The sequence below is a fragment of the Protopterus annectens genome, chromosome 8.part0, assembly GCF_019279795.1.
Source record: "Protopterus annectens isolate FY-2018-M chromosome 8.part0, PAN1.0, whole genome shotgun sequence".
NCBI classification, from domain to species: Eukaryota; Metazoa; Chordata; order Ceratodontiformes; family Protopteridae; genus Protopterus; species Protopterus annectens.
Genome location: NC_056741.1, coordinates 528017634 through 528035817, shown reverse-complemented (window position 1 = coordinate 528035817; position 18184 = coordinate 528017634). Strand labels below are relative to the sequence as shown.

The window sequence follows — 18184 nt, the reverse complement described above, 5'->3', positions numbered from 1 at the left end:
AGGTGGTAAGCTTCCAATTTGAGTTGCCACATCAACTCCTTGCATTCAAGTCTCAGAGAATCAGGACCCCCTGTGCCTCCATCACAAAGTTGGTCAATCACCAAAAATGAAAATTCATGACCTGGGTTGTCTAGAATGTGTTTAGCCAGCGCATTGTCTACTTTCCCCTTTTTGATGGCATATAAGTGTTCGTATAACCGTTCTTGTAGCTTCCTATCGGTTTTGCCAACATAGAAGCCAGGGCAAACAGAACACTGGGCCAAATACACCACCCAATTGCTAGCACAATTGAATCTTCCTTGAACAAGAAACTTCTTGTCCTTAATGGAAAAGGCTGTGCTTGCTTTAAGATATCTACAGTACCTGCACGTTACACTTGTACATCCCAGATCTGGGGGAGGTACCAGATATTTTAGACTCCAAAATATTTTTGATGTTAAGGCCCCTCCTGAAAGTGACCTTAGGGTACAATGCCAGCCCAGGTACTCCTGTTGACTCAGTGGTCAATAAACACCAATTCTTCCTTATGATGGACACAATGTCAGTTGCGTCCAAGTTGTAAGTAATTATAAAATTATAGTTGAAGTTATCGGACTCACAAGCAGGACAAGGCAAGCCTGATGACCCGCTGTTCAAGTTCCCCAAAATGGGGCTAACATGACCATTGGCCCTCTCACCTTGCACGTCCAAGCTTAAATCTGTGACAAAATCTGCAAGATACCCTCTACAAACAAACATGTCAGCGATAAACCTGCACTCGTCATAAAATTTTTTATCTTCTGAAATCATGCGGGCCGCTCGAACAAATTGTCCCTTCACGATAGCCCTCTTTTGGTGGATTGGATGTTCACTATCGAAGTGTAGGTATGAATTTGAAAATGTCGGCTTCCAATGTATATTAGCCACAAAGTGATTCATGGTCCTTTCTCAATTTCTACATCCAAATAGGCTATCTTATCAGTTGCAAAATTAGATGTAAATTTCAAGAATTCGGTAGAACCATTAAAAAAAGTCACCAAGGTATTTGCATCATCTTGTGAACCATTGAGGATGATAAAAATATCGTCCAAGAACCTAGTGTATAACGACACTTTCTCTTGGACTAGGAAATTGCATAAAACGAACACCCTCTCCCAATGTGCCATTACTAAATTCACCACGCTGGCTCCGCAAGGTGATCCCATGGGAATACCAACCAATTGATGGAACCACCGGTTGTTGAATGAGAAAAAGTTGCAAGTGAGAATAATATCCAATAACTCACTGACCAGTGAGATCTCTTCTGTCGGAGCATGATGGAAGCCCAATTCCAATTGAATCCACTCGACTGCCATGAGGTGGGGAATAGATGAATATAGATCAACCACATCGATCGTCAAGAGGCAACTATCAGCACTGAATGGGACGGAACCCACCTTTTCTAGAAAAGCCCAAGAATCTCTCGAAATATGTGGAACACGATACACATACTTCTTGAGAATATTGTCCACCACCTTAGTGGCTGCATAGGTTATACTCCCTCTAGCGCTAACTAGTTGCCGCATAGGTGGATCATATATATTCTTGTGTATCTTTGGGTTCCCAAACAAAACCGGTATCTTAGGTGATACAACAATGATATAATTGTATATATCCACATCAATTAAGCCACTGATGAACATCTCCTCAAAAAATGACCGGATACGGCTCATAGTTACATTTAACTCATTCCTAGAGACTTCATGATAGGTATTAGAGGCCAAGATGGCCAACATCTTGTCATTATAGTTGTCCAAGTCCATAGCTACCAATCCACCTCCCTTATCAGGCTGCATCAGTCTAACCGGTGCAGACTTGAGAGCTTCCAACAGGCCCTTCTCCTCTCTGGTGACATTAAATTGGGCTGGTCGCCTTGAATTAAGGAGGTGACGGATATCAAGATCGCACAGTTGTTCGAAAACTCCAACGGTTGGTAAAAGAGGTGGGTTGAAAGTGCTAGGTATGTGGAAAAAGTTCTTGGGTCTTTGTGAATTACCCAACAATAATGTCAAATTCAACTTTCTCACAAATAATTTCAGGTCCAAAATCAACCTCCCAATACTAGCCCGACTAGAGGGTACAAAAGATAACCCTTTAGCCAAAATGTCCACCAAAGGTTGGGAAAAAGCAAACTGAGAAAAATTGTAAATTTTCAAATCTTTGCCTGTATTGTAAAGGATCTCCAATGCTTGAATAGGGAGAGAAGGAATGGCTAAACAGTCGTCCATCAATTCCTCCTCGTTTTGTATTTGTTCCTCATCGTGCGGTTCGACGTTTGTTGTGGAGACGAGGCTTGGGCATGAAAATTTACATCGTGGGCTTCAGATGTTGGCTGGACCTGGTTAAGACCAGACCCAATGACAACCTCTCCTTCGGTTGATAAAATGGTTTAGTGCTACTTTGTTATTAGTGGTTTTATTTTTTAATGTCTTTATCAATGGTTTCATTGTGGTCCATTATTTTAAGCGGGGGATGTGTAGTTTATCGTTCATCAGAATACTCTTTTATGTAAGGGACATCAGCCTCCTAGTGCCAGCCGCTACACACAATATACAATCAATATACAATATACAACTTACTTTTTTTTTTTTTTTGCTACTAATACTGCTACTATTATCAGATGGTTATGATAACAACATAACAATGCTAAGCATACATTTCCAAGGTATACTCATACATGTATTTTGTATATTTTATATCAGCTCATGGTTTGTAGTCTTCCATCGAGTTGTGTTACCATCTGAATGGCATTTTGATTTATTTACATGTTTTTTTTTTTAAAACAGGTGCTACACACATATACTTTTCCTGGGTTTACCACTTGTGTGTTTATAGTGTCTACCAGGTATTTAAGATTGTATACATGCTATGTTGGTGGCGTAAATTTAGAGTATTAGTTTAATTACAAGTATTCAGGGCTGGTCATGTTGATCTTATACAAATGGTGATTCACAGTTTTTCTGTGGTTAAGTTTTTTTTAAGCGCATTGATGTGCAACTTTCAGGTGTGTCCACAAGGGGGAGTGTTTGAGTGGAGCTATGATGCTTAAATAATGGGACAGATGTATTGTTCTTTGTTTTTAGTTTGCTTTCTGAAGAAGTTGGTGCACAGCGCCGACGAAAAGCTTGGTTTTAAGCTTAATAAAATTCCTGTTTGGTATTTTCGTTTATTGGCATTCTTTACAGACATTTTTTGGATTTTTAGGAGTCCTGAATATAACCTCTGGATTACTAGGAGCTTTTTAGAGGTGCAGCGACCTGCAATGGTGGTATTTATCAGTTTATGTTAAAAAGAATGCTTGGTCTGTAAGAATGAAATACTGTAACCTATTTCTTTAAAGGAAGAAAAACATGGTGTCTAAAGTTTAATGCTGACAGATGATAAAATAACAGTTTGCAGTCAGGCAGTAAGGACAGATACCTAAAAGGATACATGGATTATATCTTGGATGACCAGCTACAAAGAAAGAACAAGAACTAAAATATATAGAATAGGAATGAAAACTCAATGAAAACAAGAGTTATACCATTTGTAGTGAATGCCACAATAATTCAAAGGAAGAAATCAATATTAGATCATCTGTGGAGTCGAGTGACCAAACATTTTCCAAATCAAAGAAGTTACATAAATTATATGCTTACAACTGTTCCGTATAATTTTTTTTTTGCACCCTCTCAGGACCTTGCCTGATTAACCTATTTATTTTGGGGACATGGAAGCCAGACATACCAGGATGAGTGAGAGCACTATGCCCCATTCCTTCCCATCCTGGAACCCTTATCAGCCCTTCCAGTCCCCAGAAAGAGTTGGGTGGTAGGGAGCAGGTCAGCTTGCTGAATCTCGAAGGCAGCCACCTCTCTACTTACTGGGAGCACCCCCTCCTCTCAGCTGTTGCTATCCCCTGAGGGAAATCATACCTCTATATGCTGGATTTCCCTCAGCTATCCAGGTGCTAAGCATCATGACAGCAGTCTCAGCTCACTTAAAATCCAGTGGGTAACACCTAGTGCTTCTGATAGATGCTAACTTTGTGGCCAGCCAGAGCCACCTCCCTCTACCCAGAATGGGTGGACCAACAATGGGCACTCACCCTCATGCTTACCAGCCAAACTCCTGCAGATACCCAAGCCTCATCATATTCAGGTCACTTGAGGCATAGCAAGGCCTTTATCCCTCTATGACACAAACGTATTAGTCTATACTCCTGAGACTGGATAACCGATGATGCCATTGTTTTAACAATGGCTTGCGATACACAAGTTAGAAATTCAGATCTGTGCATGACTTTTAATTCAAACATATGATGTCCAGTGCACACTACCTACAATCCAGTGGGCAAGTGCAGAACTATTCAAACAGTTAAAAATCCCACTAGAAAGATGGTAACAATTGTTTATTAGGACTGTCATCTCATAATTTCGTAATATTTAAGAGACTCAGTCTCTCAAAAGTTCAAATGCTTATGGGCAGAAGACTGAACAGCAAACTGCCTACTTCATTTATGTTGCTGACTGTTGAAAATCAACACAAAGTTATGGAAATTAATGTAAAAAAAAAAAATCAAGACTACCAGAAAAACTAAAACAGAAATAAGAGATAACTACAAGACTTACAGGTTGAAGATAAAAGAATACAGAAACCATGAAGAAGTTTGCTGCTTGGAGATGAAATAGGTGGGTCAAGCAGCTGCACCCAAATTCTACGCGTTACCAAAGAGGAAGATGAAAAGCTGTGCAGGAAATTCACATACATCTGTTTAAGGCAAATACGTCAAAGTTGTCCAAGGAATATGAGCAACCAGAAGTATTACAACCAGTACTATCACAAGAAAACAAAGGCCAGAAGAACTGCCAAGAGTCAACAGTTGTAAACAGAGGTTTTTCATGTCGAGTCAAGGTAAAGCTGGAGTGCAGCCAAGATCATTTCTTAAAGAAAGACCAGCTGTAGACATCAAGAGACAGAAGTCCTGAAATACGCCATATGTGGAATACCACTGAAAAATTAGACAGATATGAACACAGTCAGAGTAGATGCTGACACCAAGGAATGATAAGTTGCATTTTTTTAAAAAGTCCTTTGCATATGCACAAATAAATTTTGTTTTCAAATGAAAAGCCCACGATGTACTTAGTATACAGTTGAGATTAAATAATCAGTGCAACAGAACATATGTTACCAAACAAAATGTATAAAACATAGATATATTTTACTACTACATAAGGAATTCCTCATACACGTATATGGCTTTGACTGCTAGCAGGCTACATTGAGGAAGCTACATGTCAAGTAGTGCAGTTTTTCTATTGCGTTTAGCTTAATTAAACTCATGGAAGTTAGGCACGCAGTGTGTTTAAGTTGTTTACCCACCATCCAAGTGCAACAAATGTCTAAAGGCCAAAAAGAATAAAGGCATCATTGCTGGTGATACTGCTTCAGTTACTTGCTAATACCAAAATATTTTGAATTATCTGGAGACCTACTTAGACAATGAATGCTCACTACAACTACATGGAGGACCTCTACATAATGTGAGAAGCAGGAAATAACTAGGTATTTACGCAGTGTGATGACACTTTACCCTGCAGTAAGGACTGGAGTATGGACCAAAGGGTGGTAGGGAGCAGGATAGACTGATGAATGCGTGCTAGAAGCACACCTAAAGACCATCTCTGGGCAATTTCACAGTCTTCAGGATGCCAGTGTCAAGATTTTTGCATGGATTACATCGACAAAGATGAATCCACTAGAATCTGCTACAGAAAGTCTGAAATAAGACATGAACAACTTTATACATAAGACTACTATTTAAAGACCTGGCAAGTGACACACACAGTATATTAGTATTTGGGAATACAACAAACAAGTTCTAATGATTTGCCAAATGCTATAAGCACCCACTTTGCATTTATCCAGTGTTACGTAAAGCATCCAATACAATGTACTGTATATCCAGTCAAGCAGTGTCAGTGATTTATAGCATGTCCACCGAATGCTACCATATTCATCTGCTATTTGGTTTAGAGCAAACAGAATTACCCATCATAAGGTCTAATTCTTACAGCATGATCATTCAGTGTTTAGCATGTGTCCAATGCATGCATATGCTAGATTTCGACAATGACTTTTTTTTTATATGTCAGGCATCTTCATGTGGCATACTGCCCCTTATCTGTCATACACATAGATGTTTCATCTGCAAAAGTCATTAGTGGTTCAGAATCTGTGTAGCAACAAGAACACTCACCTGATCAATTTGTCGCTGAAGTTCACTGCCACATGGATCAACTTCTTTCTCCAGTGTATGGCTGAGGTGGAATTCTGCGTCACAGAAGCAGCTATCTCCATCCACATTATGTAGACTTTCCCAGACCACCTTCTCTGCATGCAGAAACCCCTGATCAGTGACTAGTAAATAGAGATGACCCTATTGACCAAACAAAACATACATTAAACTGTTTAGCTGAAAGACTGTTTTACAGTCTGCAATCATGTACATCTGCAAGAAATAAACGGGAAACAGTCAGAAACAGTAATTAGAATAGCAAATTAATCAGGACTTTTAACATCTGAATTCATCTACAGCAGACAAACCGCTAAATACAGAACCCTTAGTAAACTACCTATCACAATTTTGCAAACACTCTTAGCAGAAGACAGATCTGAATTCTTGACAGTCTTCAGAAATAATGCTTTGTTTAATTCCATCTAACTACATTAGGCAGAAAGAAGTGCTATGTAAGAAAACTTACCATAACAGTAGACTACTGAATAGATGCCTGCTGCAGTAGCCTAAGCTGTATGGGTTCTATCTTGCCAAATATATGACAGAAGGCCAATATTCAAATCTTTAGGGAACATTCGTTGCAGTCTAACAGCTGATGAGCTCAAGACAAGTTGCATAAAATCAGTGGTCTGGACACCAAATCCTTCAGAGATTGCTTTCCATAGAAAAAAAGAGACTAGAGCCCTAATAGAAGAGTATATGCTAGTAACAAATCTAAAAGCCCACACCCTGGCCAAAAAATATCTCATAAAAAGGAGAGGGAGTATGAAAAAAGGATTATCTACAGTAACACTGACCTATTCAAACATCTACTTTTAGGGTAAGTTTACTATATTCATCATTAGATCACTGTTGCAGGAGCCTAAGCTATATGGGTAGAACACCAGAGTTTAGAAAGACAGAGGGTACAGGACCCTCTGGAGATGTGGTCATAGCAGAATCTGCTATTGTCCTGTAGAAGAAATCTAGTTTGTAGTGTTTTGTGAAAGTGTAGACAGATGACCAAGCTGTTTCTTCTAGAAAACTTTGAGTTCACTGTGATCCAAAAGCCACAGAGGAAACCAAGGCCCTGGTAGAATGGGCCGTGATACAGCATGGAAGTAACTTGTTATGGTGGGAATAACAGAAGGGTAACAGCATGAGACAGACACTTGGAAATTATCTAATTTGACAATAGTTGCCCTTTTTCTTACCCTCACAAGAAACAACTAATAGAAACAGCTCCTCGTGGTCTTGCAGAGTGGTGCTAGCAGCAGAGAACTGAGAAAAGCGACTACTTTCCTGATCTAAGTATTTTTTTGCTGTTTTTACCTGAGAGACCTTCCTTTTCTTACTTTGAACAAGTTTAAACTGCTTTATTACCTGTTTTTTGCATTGTACATTATCTGCACTTAAAGTTACATTTGGTCGAAAGTTTGTTGTTAAATTTAACTGTTGAGGCTACCCACTAAAGTGAGCTAGCCTGTGTAAGTGATTTATTACTGTTTTTCCTGCATTTCTGTGTACTTTTTAACCTAAAAAACAAAAAAGCCAAAAAATATCCTTGTTTTCCCGCCTTTCTCGACTAGTTTAGACCAGTATACAGGCTTTGCTGTATTCTGGACTGTGGTGTAGTTCCTGTGTTGTCCATTGCCTTACTTGGATAGAAGGAAGTTTCTTTGCTCACCAGTGGGAGTGGGGAGCCTTGAGCAGCCTATCTGTCCCTGAAGGAGTGACCTCAGCACAAGAGCTTGTAGTAATTGGTCGTTTTGGACCTTTTCCAGCTCTTTTGAAGTTCCCTGTTTAAAATCTGCCCCTGAGCGTTTTTTTCTGGCTATACTACTCAGAAACAGCTCCTCGTGGTGCTAGCAGCAGAGAAAGTACAGTTTTGTACCTACCATAAATGTAGATGTCCGATAGACATGCAACTGCAGTCATAACATGTGGGTTGTCCTGCCTCAGGCAGCCCTCGGTCGGCCGGATTCCAAAGTCTGGATCCGACGTCGGCTGATGTCGCATTTCTCTCCGACGTCAGAGCGGCTGGAGTACATAAGCATCAGCTGACGCCATTTTCTTCAGTGTTTCTTGCCCCAGATGCCAGGTGCCCTCCAAGGAAGACTGTAATCAAATTGGAAGACAAAAACAGGATTCCAGACAAATAAATGAGCAATAAAACAAATACACCATAACAGATATCCCCAGCTGTGAGTAACAGGGATAGGAGTGGACCCTAGGCATAGAGGGGTATGGAGGGAGGGAGGGAAAATCCGACTGCAGTTGCATGTCTATCGGACATCTACATTTATGGTAGGTACAAAACTGTACTATGTCCTTCAAGAATGCAACTGCAGTCATAACATGTGGGTAAAATACCATAGCTTAGCTGGGGGAGGAGGAATGCTCTAGGAAAAAGATGGTGTGGCAATCAAACCCTGCAGGACTGCCGAAGCAAAGCCTGCTCTGGATCTGGAGTATAGAGGGAGATTGTAGTGTTTGGAGAATGTATGCACGGAGCTCCATGTAGCAGCTTCTAGAATGTCCTTAGTAGGCACCCCTCTTAAGAATGCTGTAGAGGTGGCTGTAGCTCTGGTGGAATGTGGTCTGACATTGGCTGGAACAGTCTTTCCATGAAAGGAATAACAGAATCTGATGCAATGTCCAATCCATTTTGAAATAGTCTGTTTTGAAATTGCTTTTCCTTGGACTGCAGGGGCGTAAGCTACAAAAAGTTGTTCAGACTTCCTACTGGCCTTGGTTCTGTCCAGGTAGTATCAAAGTTGTCTGTGAATGTCCAAGTTATGCAACAGTCTTTCCCCTTATTCTCCGGATTGGGGAAGAAAGCAGGCAGATGAATGGCTTGATTTAAAGAAACCCTAGATACCACCTTTGGCATAAAAGTAGGGTTGGTCCTTAATGAAACCCTGTCTCTGTGAAAAATTATGAACGGTGGTATTGCCATTGGGGCCTGTAGTTCAGAAACCCTTCTTGCTGAGGTAATTGCCAACAGGAAAGCTGTCTTCCATGAGAGAAATTGCAAGTCAACTGAAGCTGCTGGCTCAAATGGAGGTAGAGTCAGTTTTTCTAGGACAAAATTGAGGTCCCAGGCTGGCACTGGGGCCTTTCTTGGTGGCTTAATGTTCTTGATTCCCCTGAGGAATTGCCTTAGCAAAGGGTGTGAAAAAACAGGAGGATCAGTGTTGCATCTAGCTGAAATAGCTGATGCATGTATCTTTATGGAAGAATATGAGAGGCCGTTCTTTAGCATATCTGCCAAATATTCCAAGATGAGTGGGATGTTCAACAATGATGCATCATGTCCCTTGCTGGTATTCCAATTGCTGAATCTTTTCCACTTTGCTAAGTAAACCTTTCTGGTGGATGGTCTTCGAGCCTCTGTTAGTATCCGCTGAACTTCCTTGGAGAGAGATAGGTTGAGGTTTATTTATGGGATCTCCCAGGCTGTTAGCTGCAGTGTCTGAAGGCTTGGATGCACTGTTTCGAAATTGTGTTGAGTCAAAAGTAGAGGCCATTGGGGAAGGGCCCACCTCCTGGTGTGACATATGCTCCGTAGTAGTGGGTACCAGTGTTGTCTTGGCCAGTCCGGAGCTATTATGATTCCCTTGGGTCTCTCTGCTTTGATCTTTAGTAATACTGAGGTCATCAGTGGCAGATGTGGGAATGCATAGATTGTTAGGAAGTTCCAGTTGAATGAGAGAGCATCTATTTTCCAAGCTTTTGGATGGTATGTCCTTGTGCAGAATTTTGGTAGAAGATGGTTGAGGTGAGAGGCAAATAGGTCCACTTCTGGCCTGCCCCATGTCGAAGTGAGTTGTGTGAAGACCTTCGGATGTAACCTCCACTCGTGTGGATCTGTGAAATTCCTGCTTAGGCTGTCCGCCAACACATTGTCTTTGCCTGGAACAAACTGGGATTGTAACTGGATGTTTAGGCTCAGTGATTTTTCCCAAAGATGCATTGTCAGTCTGCAAAGGGGGTAAGAGTGGGTGCCCCCTTGCTTGTTTATGTACCACATCACAGCGGTGTTGTCTGTCCGTATCAGTAAATGGCCTTGCTGAAGTTGGTGTTGAAAGGCCTCGATGGCATGCATTACTGCCAGCATTTCCTTTTCGTTTATATGCAGATGTGTTTCCTTTGGAGACCATTGTCATTGTATACACCTGCCTTCCATGTGCGCCCCCCATCCAAGGTCTGAGGTGTCTGTGGTCATGGTCTGTGTTATCTGTGGTTTTTTGAATGACATACCTGTGTTTGCCTGGTTCACCGAGGCCCACCATAGGAATTCCTTTTGTAGGCATGGAATGAGCGGTATGATTGTCTCCAAGTTGTTGCTGTGTTGAGACCAAATGCTTTTTAGGTACCATTGAAGCTTTCTCATGTGTAGTCTTGCTAATGGAACCAGGAGAATGCAGGATGCCATGTAACCCAGGGCCTGTAGGAATCCCCTTGCAGTCATCTGGGTGAGTTTTGCTAAACCTTTGAAGTAATGAGTTAACTTCTCTTGCTTGTCTTCTATCAGGTAAGCCATTTGAGAGGCTGTGTCTAGTTTGGCTCCTAAGAAGATTATTTGCTGGGATGGCTGCAGTCTTGACTTTTGGAAGTTGACTGTGTATCCCAGAGCTTGAAATGTCGTATGACATAGTCTAAGTTTTTTGTCAACATCAATTTGTCGTCCGCTTGTATGAGGCAGTCGTCCAGGTACGGGTAGATTTGTATCCCCTGGAGCCTGCAATGAGCAATTACTGAAGCCAGGCATTGTGTGAATACTCTGGGTGCAGTAGATAAGCCAAATGGCAATGCTGAGAATTGATAATGCTCTGGCCCTGCAAGAAATCTGAGATATCTTCTGCAGCTGTGTCTGATAGGGACATGCAGGTATGCCTCCTTGAGGTCCAGAGTAATCAGCCAAGACCCCTTGCCCAGCATGGGAAGGAGTTGCTGTAGAGTCAGCATTTTGAACTTTGGTACTATGAGAAAGGTGTTTAATGCGGACAAGTCCAGTATTGGTCTCCATTGAGATTCTTTTCTTGGAACAAGGAACAGTCTTGAGTAAAACCCCTGGTCTTGTTCTTGTTGTGGAACTCTTTCTATTGCTTTCATCCGAGTTAGCAGAGTGATTTGCTTGATAGCCTCTACACTCTGGTTTTGTGGTAGGTTTGGCATGCCTTGTTTTCTTGGCAAGGTATGAAAATGGAACCTGTACCCTCGGTCTATAATGTCCAAAATCCATTTGTCCTTTGTCAGTCTGTGCCAATTTTCTGCAAACAGAGATAATTTCCCGCCCAAGGGAGCTTCTATTTGTTCCCTGGTAGGCGGAAGTAGAGGAAAGTCATTGAGATTGTGGCTGTGGGGCAGGTGAAACCCCTGCGTCACTTCTTTGGTTTCCTGGCTGCCATGGTCGTCCCCTGTAAGGGCCTCTGTATTGGCCTCTTCCTCGGCCACGTCTGTTTTTACCCCTTTGAAACTTTTCTGGATTAGGAAAGGACCAGTTTTTTGAAGGCCAATTCCTACTGAATCTGTGGATTTGAACCTGGAGGAAATCTTTCACCGTCTGAACTGATTTTGCTTTTTCTTCGATGGTCTTTAACACATCCTTAGCATTAGCACCAAAAAGCATGTTCTTTTCCAAAGGTGCATCCAGAAGTTTTGCCTTTACATGATCTGGTAGAGGTTGATCTTTTAACCACGCATGTCTACGAATGACTGCCCCTGTCATAGCTGCCCTACATGAAGCTTCCAGTGCATCATATCCACAATGCAGGAAGTGATTGCTTACTTGCTCAGTGTTATGTACAGCTTCCTGCAAAGCCTTCCTGTCTAAAGGATCAGGAGTGACTAATGTTTTTTGTAAATCTTCTAATAGGAAATCCTGATATTGTAACATATGAAAAAGCAATTCAAAGCTCTCATAGATAAGGTAGTGGATGTGTAAACCTTTTTGCCCCATCTCTCTAATGACCTAGCTTCCCTGTTGGAGGGCAATGGATTTTTAGAGGTGGAAGCTGAAACTCCTTTAGGCCCCTGTGAAATAGTTTCCAAATCAGCAGTATGGGCCCTGAATAAATGGGAATGAGTTTCTGGGACCCTGTAATACCTGTCTGGCTTGGCTGGAGCAGGAGGAAGAGAATCAGGGGTAGCACTAGAGTCAGAATATAAATCATCCAAAACATCAAGCTTCTTAAGGAAAGTCCTAAGGCGTTTTCTGGAATCAGAAAATTCCTGTCCTTGCCACTTGAAATGTTCCCTCATGGTATGCAGAACTTCCCCAAAAGAAATATCCTAAGGAGGGGAGGCCGAGGGGATGGAATCTTCTGCATCCGAATCCTCATAGGTCTGGAAGAGCTCTTCCTGGCTATCAGAGTGGACAGAGCCCTCAGAATCCTCATCTGAAGGAATAGGGTCAGAGGGTTCAATCCGGGGCCTTTTATCAGAAGGAGGCTGGGATCCTCTCTCAGGATGGGCCTGTGAACCTCTAATCATAGAAATGAAGTCAGCAGCCATGGACATAATTTGTGTCTCTGGAGTAGGCTGAGGTAAGGTTTTAGTAGTAAGACGCTTTGTTTTGCTGGCTGCCTTAGCCCTAGTGTAGGCCTTAATAGACATGGCCATAGGAGGCCTGGCAGCTCCACGTGCAGGAGTGACCTTGTCTACAGCAATGGTCTCGGGCATTTCCTCGGTTTCGGTATCCGGAGGAAAATCGATAACTGGCGTTGGAGTGATGCCCGGAATCGGAGTCGTCGGTAATGTGGTGTATTCGGTTCGGAGCGGTGGAGAGACCGTCTCAGAGGGAACCGGAGCACTCGCGCTAGGTTTTGGCGTGGAGTCGGTGGTAGACGCGGGCCGAGGATGTCGGTCCCGGTCTTTTCGCTTCTTGGGAGTTTGCGATGTCGGAAGTTCCGACGGCATGGTGTAAGCAAATTTATTGCCGAAAAAATCTTCAGCGAACCCCGCCCGGCGCCTGAGAGTGCGCTTGTTGAAGCGAGCACAGGCTACACAGGCCGAGACGTCGTGGTCTGGGCCAAGGCAAGGAAGACAAGAGTGGAAATCCTTATGAGGTATTTGTTTACCACAAGAAAGACAATTGTTAACTTTTTCAGTAATTTCTGACATCGGCTGAGGCAAGAAAAGGTCCCAATGGGGTACTTAGCTTTTTTGATGACTTCGGTATCGAAGAATACAGGAGTTGACCGACCGGCACTTGCGAACTGATTCTGCTTCGGGCACCGCGCGGCAAGAAAGACTGAAGAAAATGGCGTCGGCTGATGCTTATGTACTCCAGCCGCTCTGACGGAGAGAAATGCGACATCAGCCGACATCGGACCCAGACTTTGGAATCCGGCCGACCGAGGGCTGCCTGAGGCAGGACAACCCACTTTGCACACAGTGCAGACTAGAGAAGTTGTGACTGCAGCTAAGCTACAAAATATAAGTATCATCTTGATTTTTTTTTGATTATTTTTACAGATTACTGTTTTTACAATTTAATATATATAAAGCACTTTGTCTATTCAGTATCTTCACAAATCCTTATCTGTTTAAAAACTTTCATTTGTCTCTAGTGCTTGCTGTCTGGTAGGCTATTGTGTAAACTGAAACATCTCCTCTGTGTAATTATCTCTTGGCTAGTGGGGGCTGGTTCTTTTGTGTTCTTGTAAAAAAAAAAAAAAAAAGTTTCTGTCTTTTGCACACAGTGCAGACTAGAGAAGTTGTGACTGCAGCTGAGCTACAAAATATAAGTATCATCTTGATTTTTTGATTATTTTTACAGATTACTGTTTTTACAATTTAATATATATAAAGCACTTTGTCTATTCAGTATCTTCACAAATCCTTATCTGTTTAAAACTTTCATTTGTCTCTAGTGCTTGCTGTCTGGTAGGCTATTGTGTAAACTGAAACATCTCCTCTGTGTAATTATCTCTTGGCTAGTGGGGGCTGGTTCTTTTGTGTTCTTGTAAAAAAAAAAAAAAAGTTTCTGTCTTTTGCACACAGTGCAGACTAGAGAAGTTGTGACTGCAGCTGAGCTACAAAATATAAGTATCATCTTGATTTTTTTGATTATTTTTACAGATTACTGTTTTACAATTTAATATATATAAAGCACTTTGTCTATTCAGTATCTTCACAAATCCTTATCTGTTTAAAAACTTTCATTTGTCTCTAGTGCTTGCTGTCTGGTAGGCTATTGTGTAAACTGAAACATCTCCTCTGTGTAATTATCTCTTGGCTAGTGTGGGCTGGTTCTTTTGTGTTCTTGTAAAAAAAAAAAAAAAGTTTCTGTCTTTTGCACACAGTGCAGACTAGAGAAGTTGTGACTGCAGCTGAGCTACAAAATATAAGTATCATCTTGATTTTTTTGATTATTTTTACAGATTACTGTTTTTACAATTTAATATATATAAAGCACTTTGTCTATTCAGTATCTTCACAAATCCTTATCTGTTTAAAAGCTTTCATTTGTCTCTAGTGCTTGCTGTGTGGTAGGCTATTGTGTAAACTGAAACATCTCCTCTGTGTAATTATCTCTTGGCTAGTGGGGCTGGTTCTTTTGTGTTCTTGTAAAAAAAAAAAAAAAAGTTTCTGTCTTTTGCACACAGTGCAGACTAGAGAAGTTGTGACTGCAGCTGAGCTACAAAATATAAGTATCATCTTGATTTTTTGATTATTTTTACAGATTACTGTTTTTACAATTTAATATATATAAAGCACTTTGTCTATTCAGTATCTTCACAAATCCTTATCTGTTAAAAACTTTCATTTGTCTCTAGTGCTTGCTGTCTGGTAGGCTATTGTGTAAACTGAAACATCTCCTCTGTGTAATTATCTCTTGGCTAGTGGGGGCTGGTTCTTTTGTGTTCTTGTAAAAAAAAAAAAAAAAAAGTTTCTGTCTTTTGCACACAGTGCAGACTAGAGAAGTTGTGACTGCAGCTGAGCTACAAAATATAAGTATCATCTTGATTTTTTTGATTATTTTTACAGATTACTGTTTTTACAATTTAATATATATAAAGCACTTTGTCTATTCAGTATCTTCACAAATCCTTATCTGTTTAAAAACTTTCATTTGTCTCTAGTGCTTGCTGTCTGGTAGGCTATTGTGTAAACTGAAACATCTCCTCTGTGTAATTATCTCTTGGCTAGTGGGGGCTGGTTCTTTTGTGTTCTTGTAAAAAAAAAAAAAGTTTCTGTCTTTTGCACACAGTGCAGACTAGAGAAGTTGTGACTGCAGCTGAGCTACAAAATATAAGTATCATCTTGATTTTTTTGATTATTTTTACAGATTACTGTTTTACAATTTAATATATATAAAGCACTTTGTCTATTCAGTATCTTCACAAATCCTTATCTGTTTAAAAACTTTCATTTGTCTCTAGTGCTTGCTGTCTGGTAGGCTATTGTGTAAACTGAAACATCTCCTCTGTGTAATTATCTCTTGGCTAGTGGGGGCTGGTTCTTTTGTGTTCTTGTAAAAAAAAAAAAGTTTCTGTCTTTTGCACACAGTGCAGACTAGAGAAGCTGTGACTGCAACTGAGCTACAAAATATAAGTATCTTGATATTTTTAATTATTTTTACAGATTACTGTTTTACAATTTAATATATATAAAGCACTTTGTCTATTCAGTATCTTCACAAATCCTTATCTGTTTAAAAACTTTCATTTGTCTCTAGTGCTTGCTGTCTGGTAGGCTATTGTGTAAACTGAAACATCTCCTCTGTGTAATTATCTCTTGGCTAGTGGGGGCTGGTTCTTTTGTGTTCTTGTAAAAAAAAAAAAAAAAAAGTTTCTGTCTTTTGCACACAGTGCAGACTAGAGAAGTTGTGACTGCAGCTGAGCTACAAAATATAAGTATCATCTTGATTTTTTGATTATTTTTACAGATTACTGTTTTTACAATTTAATATATATAAAGCACTTTGTCTATTCAGTATCTTCACAAATCCTTATCTGTTTAAAACTTTCATTTGTCTCTAGTGCTTGCTGTCTGGTAGGCTATTGTGTAAACTGAAACATCTCCTCTGTGTAATTATCTCTTGGCTAGTGGGGGCTGGTTCTTTTGTGTTCTTGTAAAAAAAAAAAAAAAGTTTCTGTCTTTTGCACACAGTGCAGACTAGAGAAGTTGTGACTGCAGCTGAGCTACAAAATATAAGTATCATCTTGATTTTTTTAATTATTTTTACAGATTACTACAATTTAATATATATAAAGCACTTTGTCTATTCAGCATCTTCACAAATCCTTATCTGTTTAAAAACTTTCATTTGTCTCTAGTGCTTGCTGTCTGGTAGGCTATTGTGTAAACTGAAACATCTCCTCTGTGTAATTATCTCTTGGCTAGTGGGGGCTGGTTCTTTTGTGTTCTTGTAAAAAAAAAGTTTCTGTCTTTTGCACACAGTGCAGACTAGAGAAGTTGTGACTGCAGCTGAGCTACAAAATATAAGTATCATCTTGATTTTTTGAATATTTTACAGATTACTGTTTTTACAATTTAATATATATAAAGCACTTTGTCTATTCAGTATCTTCACAAATCCTTATCTGTTTAAAAACTTTCATTTGTCTCTAGTGCTTGCTGTCTGGTAGGCTATTGTGTAAACTGAAACATCTCCTCTGTGTAATTATCTCTTGGCTAGTGGGGGCTGGTTCTTTTGTGTTCTTGTAAAAAAAAAAAAAAAAGTTTCTGTCTTTTGCACACAGTGCAGACTAGAGAAGTTGTGACTGCAGCTGAGCTACAAAATATAAGTATCATCTTGATTTTTTTGATTAATTTACAGATTACTGTTTTTACAATTTAATATATATAAAGCACTTTGTCTATTCAGTATCTTCACAAATCCTTATCTGTTTAAAAACTTTCATTTGTCTCTAGTGCTTGCTGTCTGGTAGGCTATTGTGTAAACTGAAACATCTCCTCTGTGTAATTATCTCTTGGCTAGTGGGGCTGGTTCTTTTGTGTTCTTGTAAAAAAAAAAAGTTTCTGTCTTTTGCACACAGTGCAGACTAGAGAAGTTGTGACTGCAGCTGAGCTACAAAATATAAGTATCATCTTGATTTTTTTGATTATTTTTACAGATTACTGTTTTACAATTTAATATATATATAGCACTTTGTCTATTCACTATCTTCACAAATCCTTATCTGTTTAAAAACTTTCATTTGTCTCTAGTGCTTGCTGTCTGGTACGCTATTGTGTAAACTGAAACATCTCCTCTGTGTAATTATCTCTTGGCTAGTGGGGCTGGTTCTTTTGTGTTCTTGTAAAAAAAAAAAAAAAGTTTCTGTCTTTTGCACACAGTGCAGACTAGAGAAGTTGTGACTGCAGCTGAGCTACAAAATATAAGTATCATCTTGATTTTTTTGATTATTTTTACAGATTACTGTTTTTACAATTTAATATATATAAAGCACTTTGTCTATTCAGTATCTTCACAAATCCTTATCTGTTTAAAAACTTTCATTTGTCTCTAGTGCTTGCTGTCTGGTAGGCTATTGTGTAAACTGAAACATCTCCTCTGTGTAATTATCTCTTGGCTAGTGGGGGCTGGTTCTTTTGTGTTCTTGTAAAAAAAAAAAAAAAAGTTTCTGTCTTTTGCACACAGTGCAGACTAGAGAAGTTGTGACTGCAGCTGAGCTACAAAATATAAGTATCATCTTGATTTTTTTGATTATTTTTACAGATTACTGTTTTTACAATTTAATATATATAAAGCACTTTGTCTATTCAGTATCTTCACAAATCCTTATCTGTTTAAAAACTTTCATTTGTCTCTAGTGCTTGCTGTCTGGTAGGCTATTGTGTAAACTGAAACATCTCCTCTGTGTAATTATCTCTTGGCTAGTGGGGGCTGGTTCTTTTGTGTTCTTGTAAAAAAAAAAAAAAAAAGTT

General features: G+C 39.9%; 1 protein-coding gene across 5 annotated transcripts in view; it reads right to left on the bottom strand.

Moving 5' to 3' along the window:
• The window catches only part of MINDY1 (MINDY lysine 48 deubiquitinase 1), a 578575-nt gene that overhangs the window by 243250 nt on the left and 317141 nt on the right, over nt 1-18184 (bottom strand). For all 5 annotated transcript variants that reach the window (XM_044080036.1, XM_044080037.1, XM_044080035.1 and 2 more), the window contains one exon: nt 6263-6442. In XM_044080036.1, the coding sequence (XP_043935971.1) occupies nt 6263-6442 (180 nt within the window). The remainder of the gene's footprint in view (nt 1-6262; nt 6443-18184) is intronic.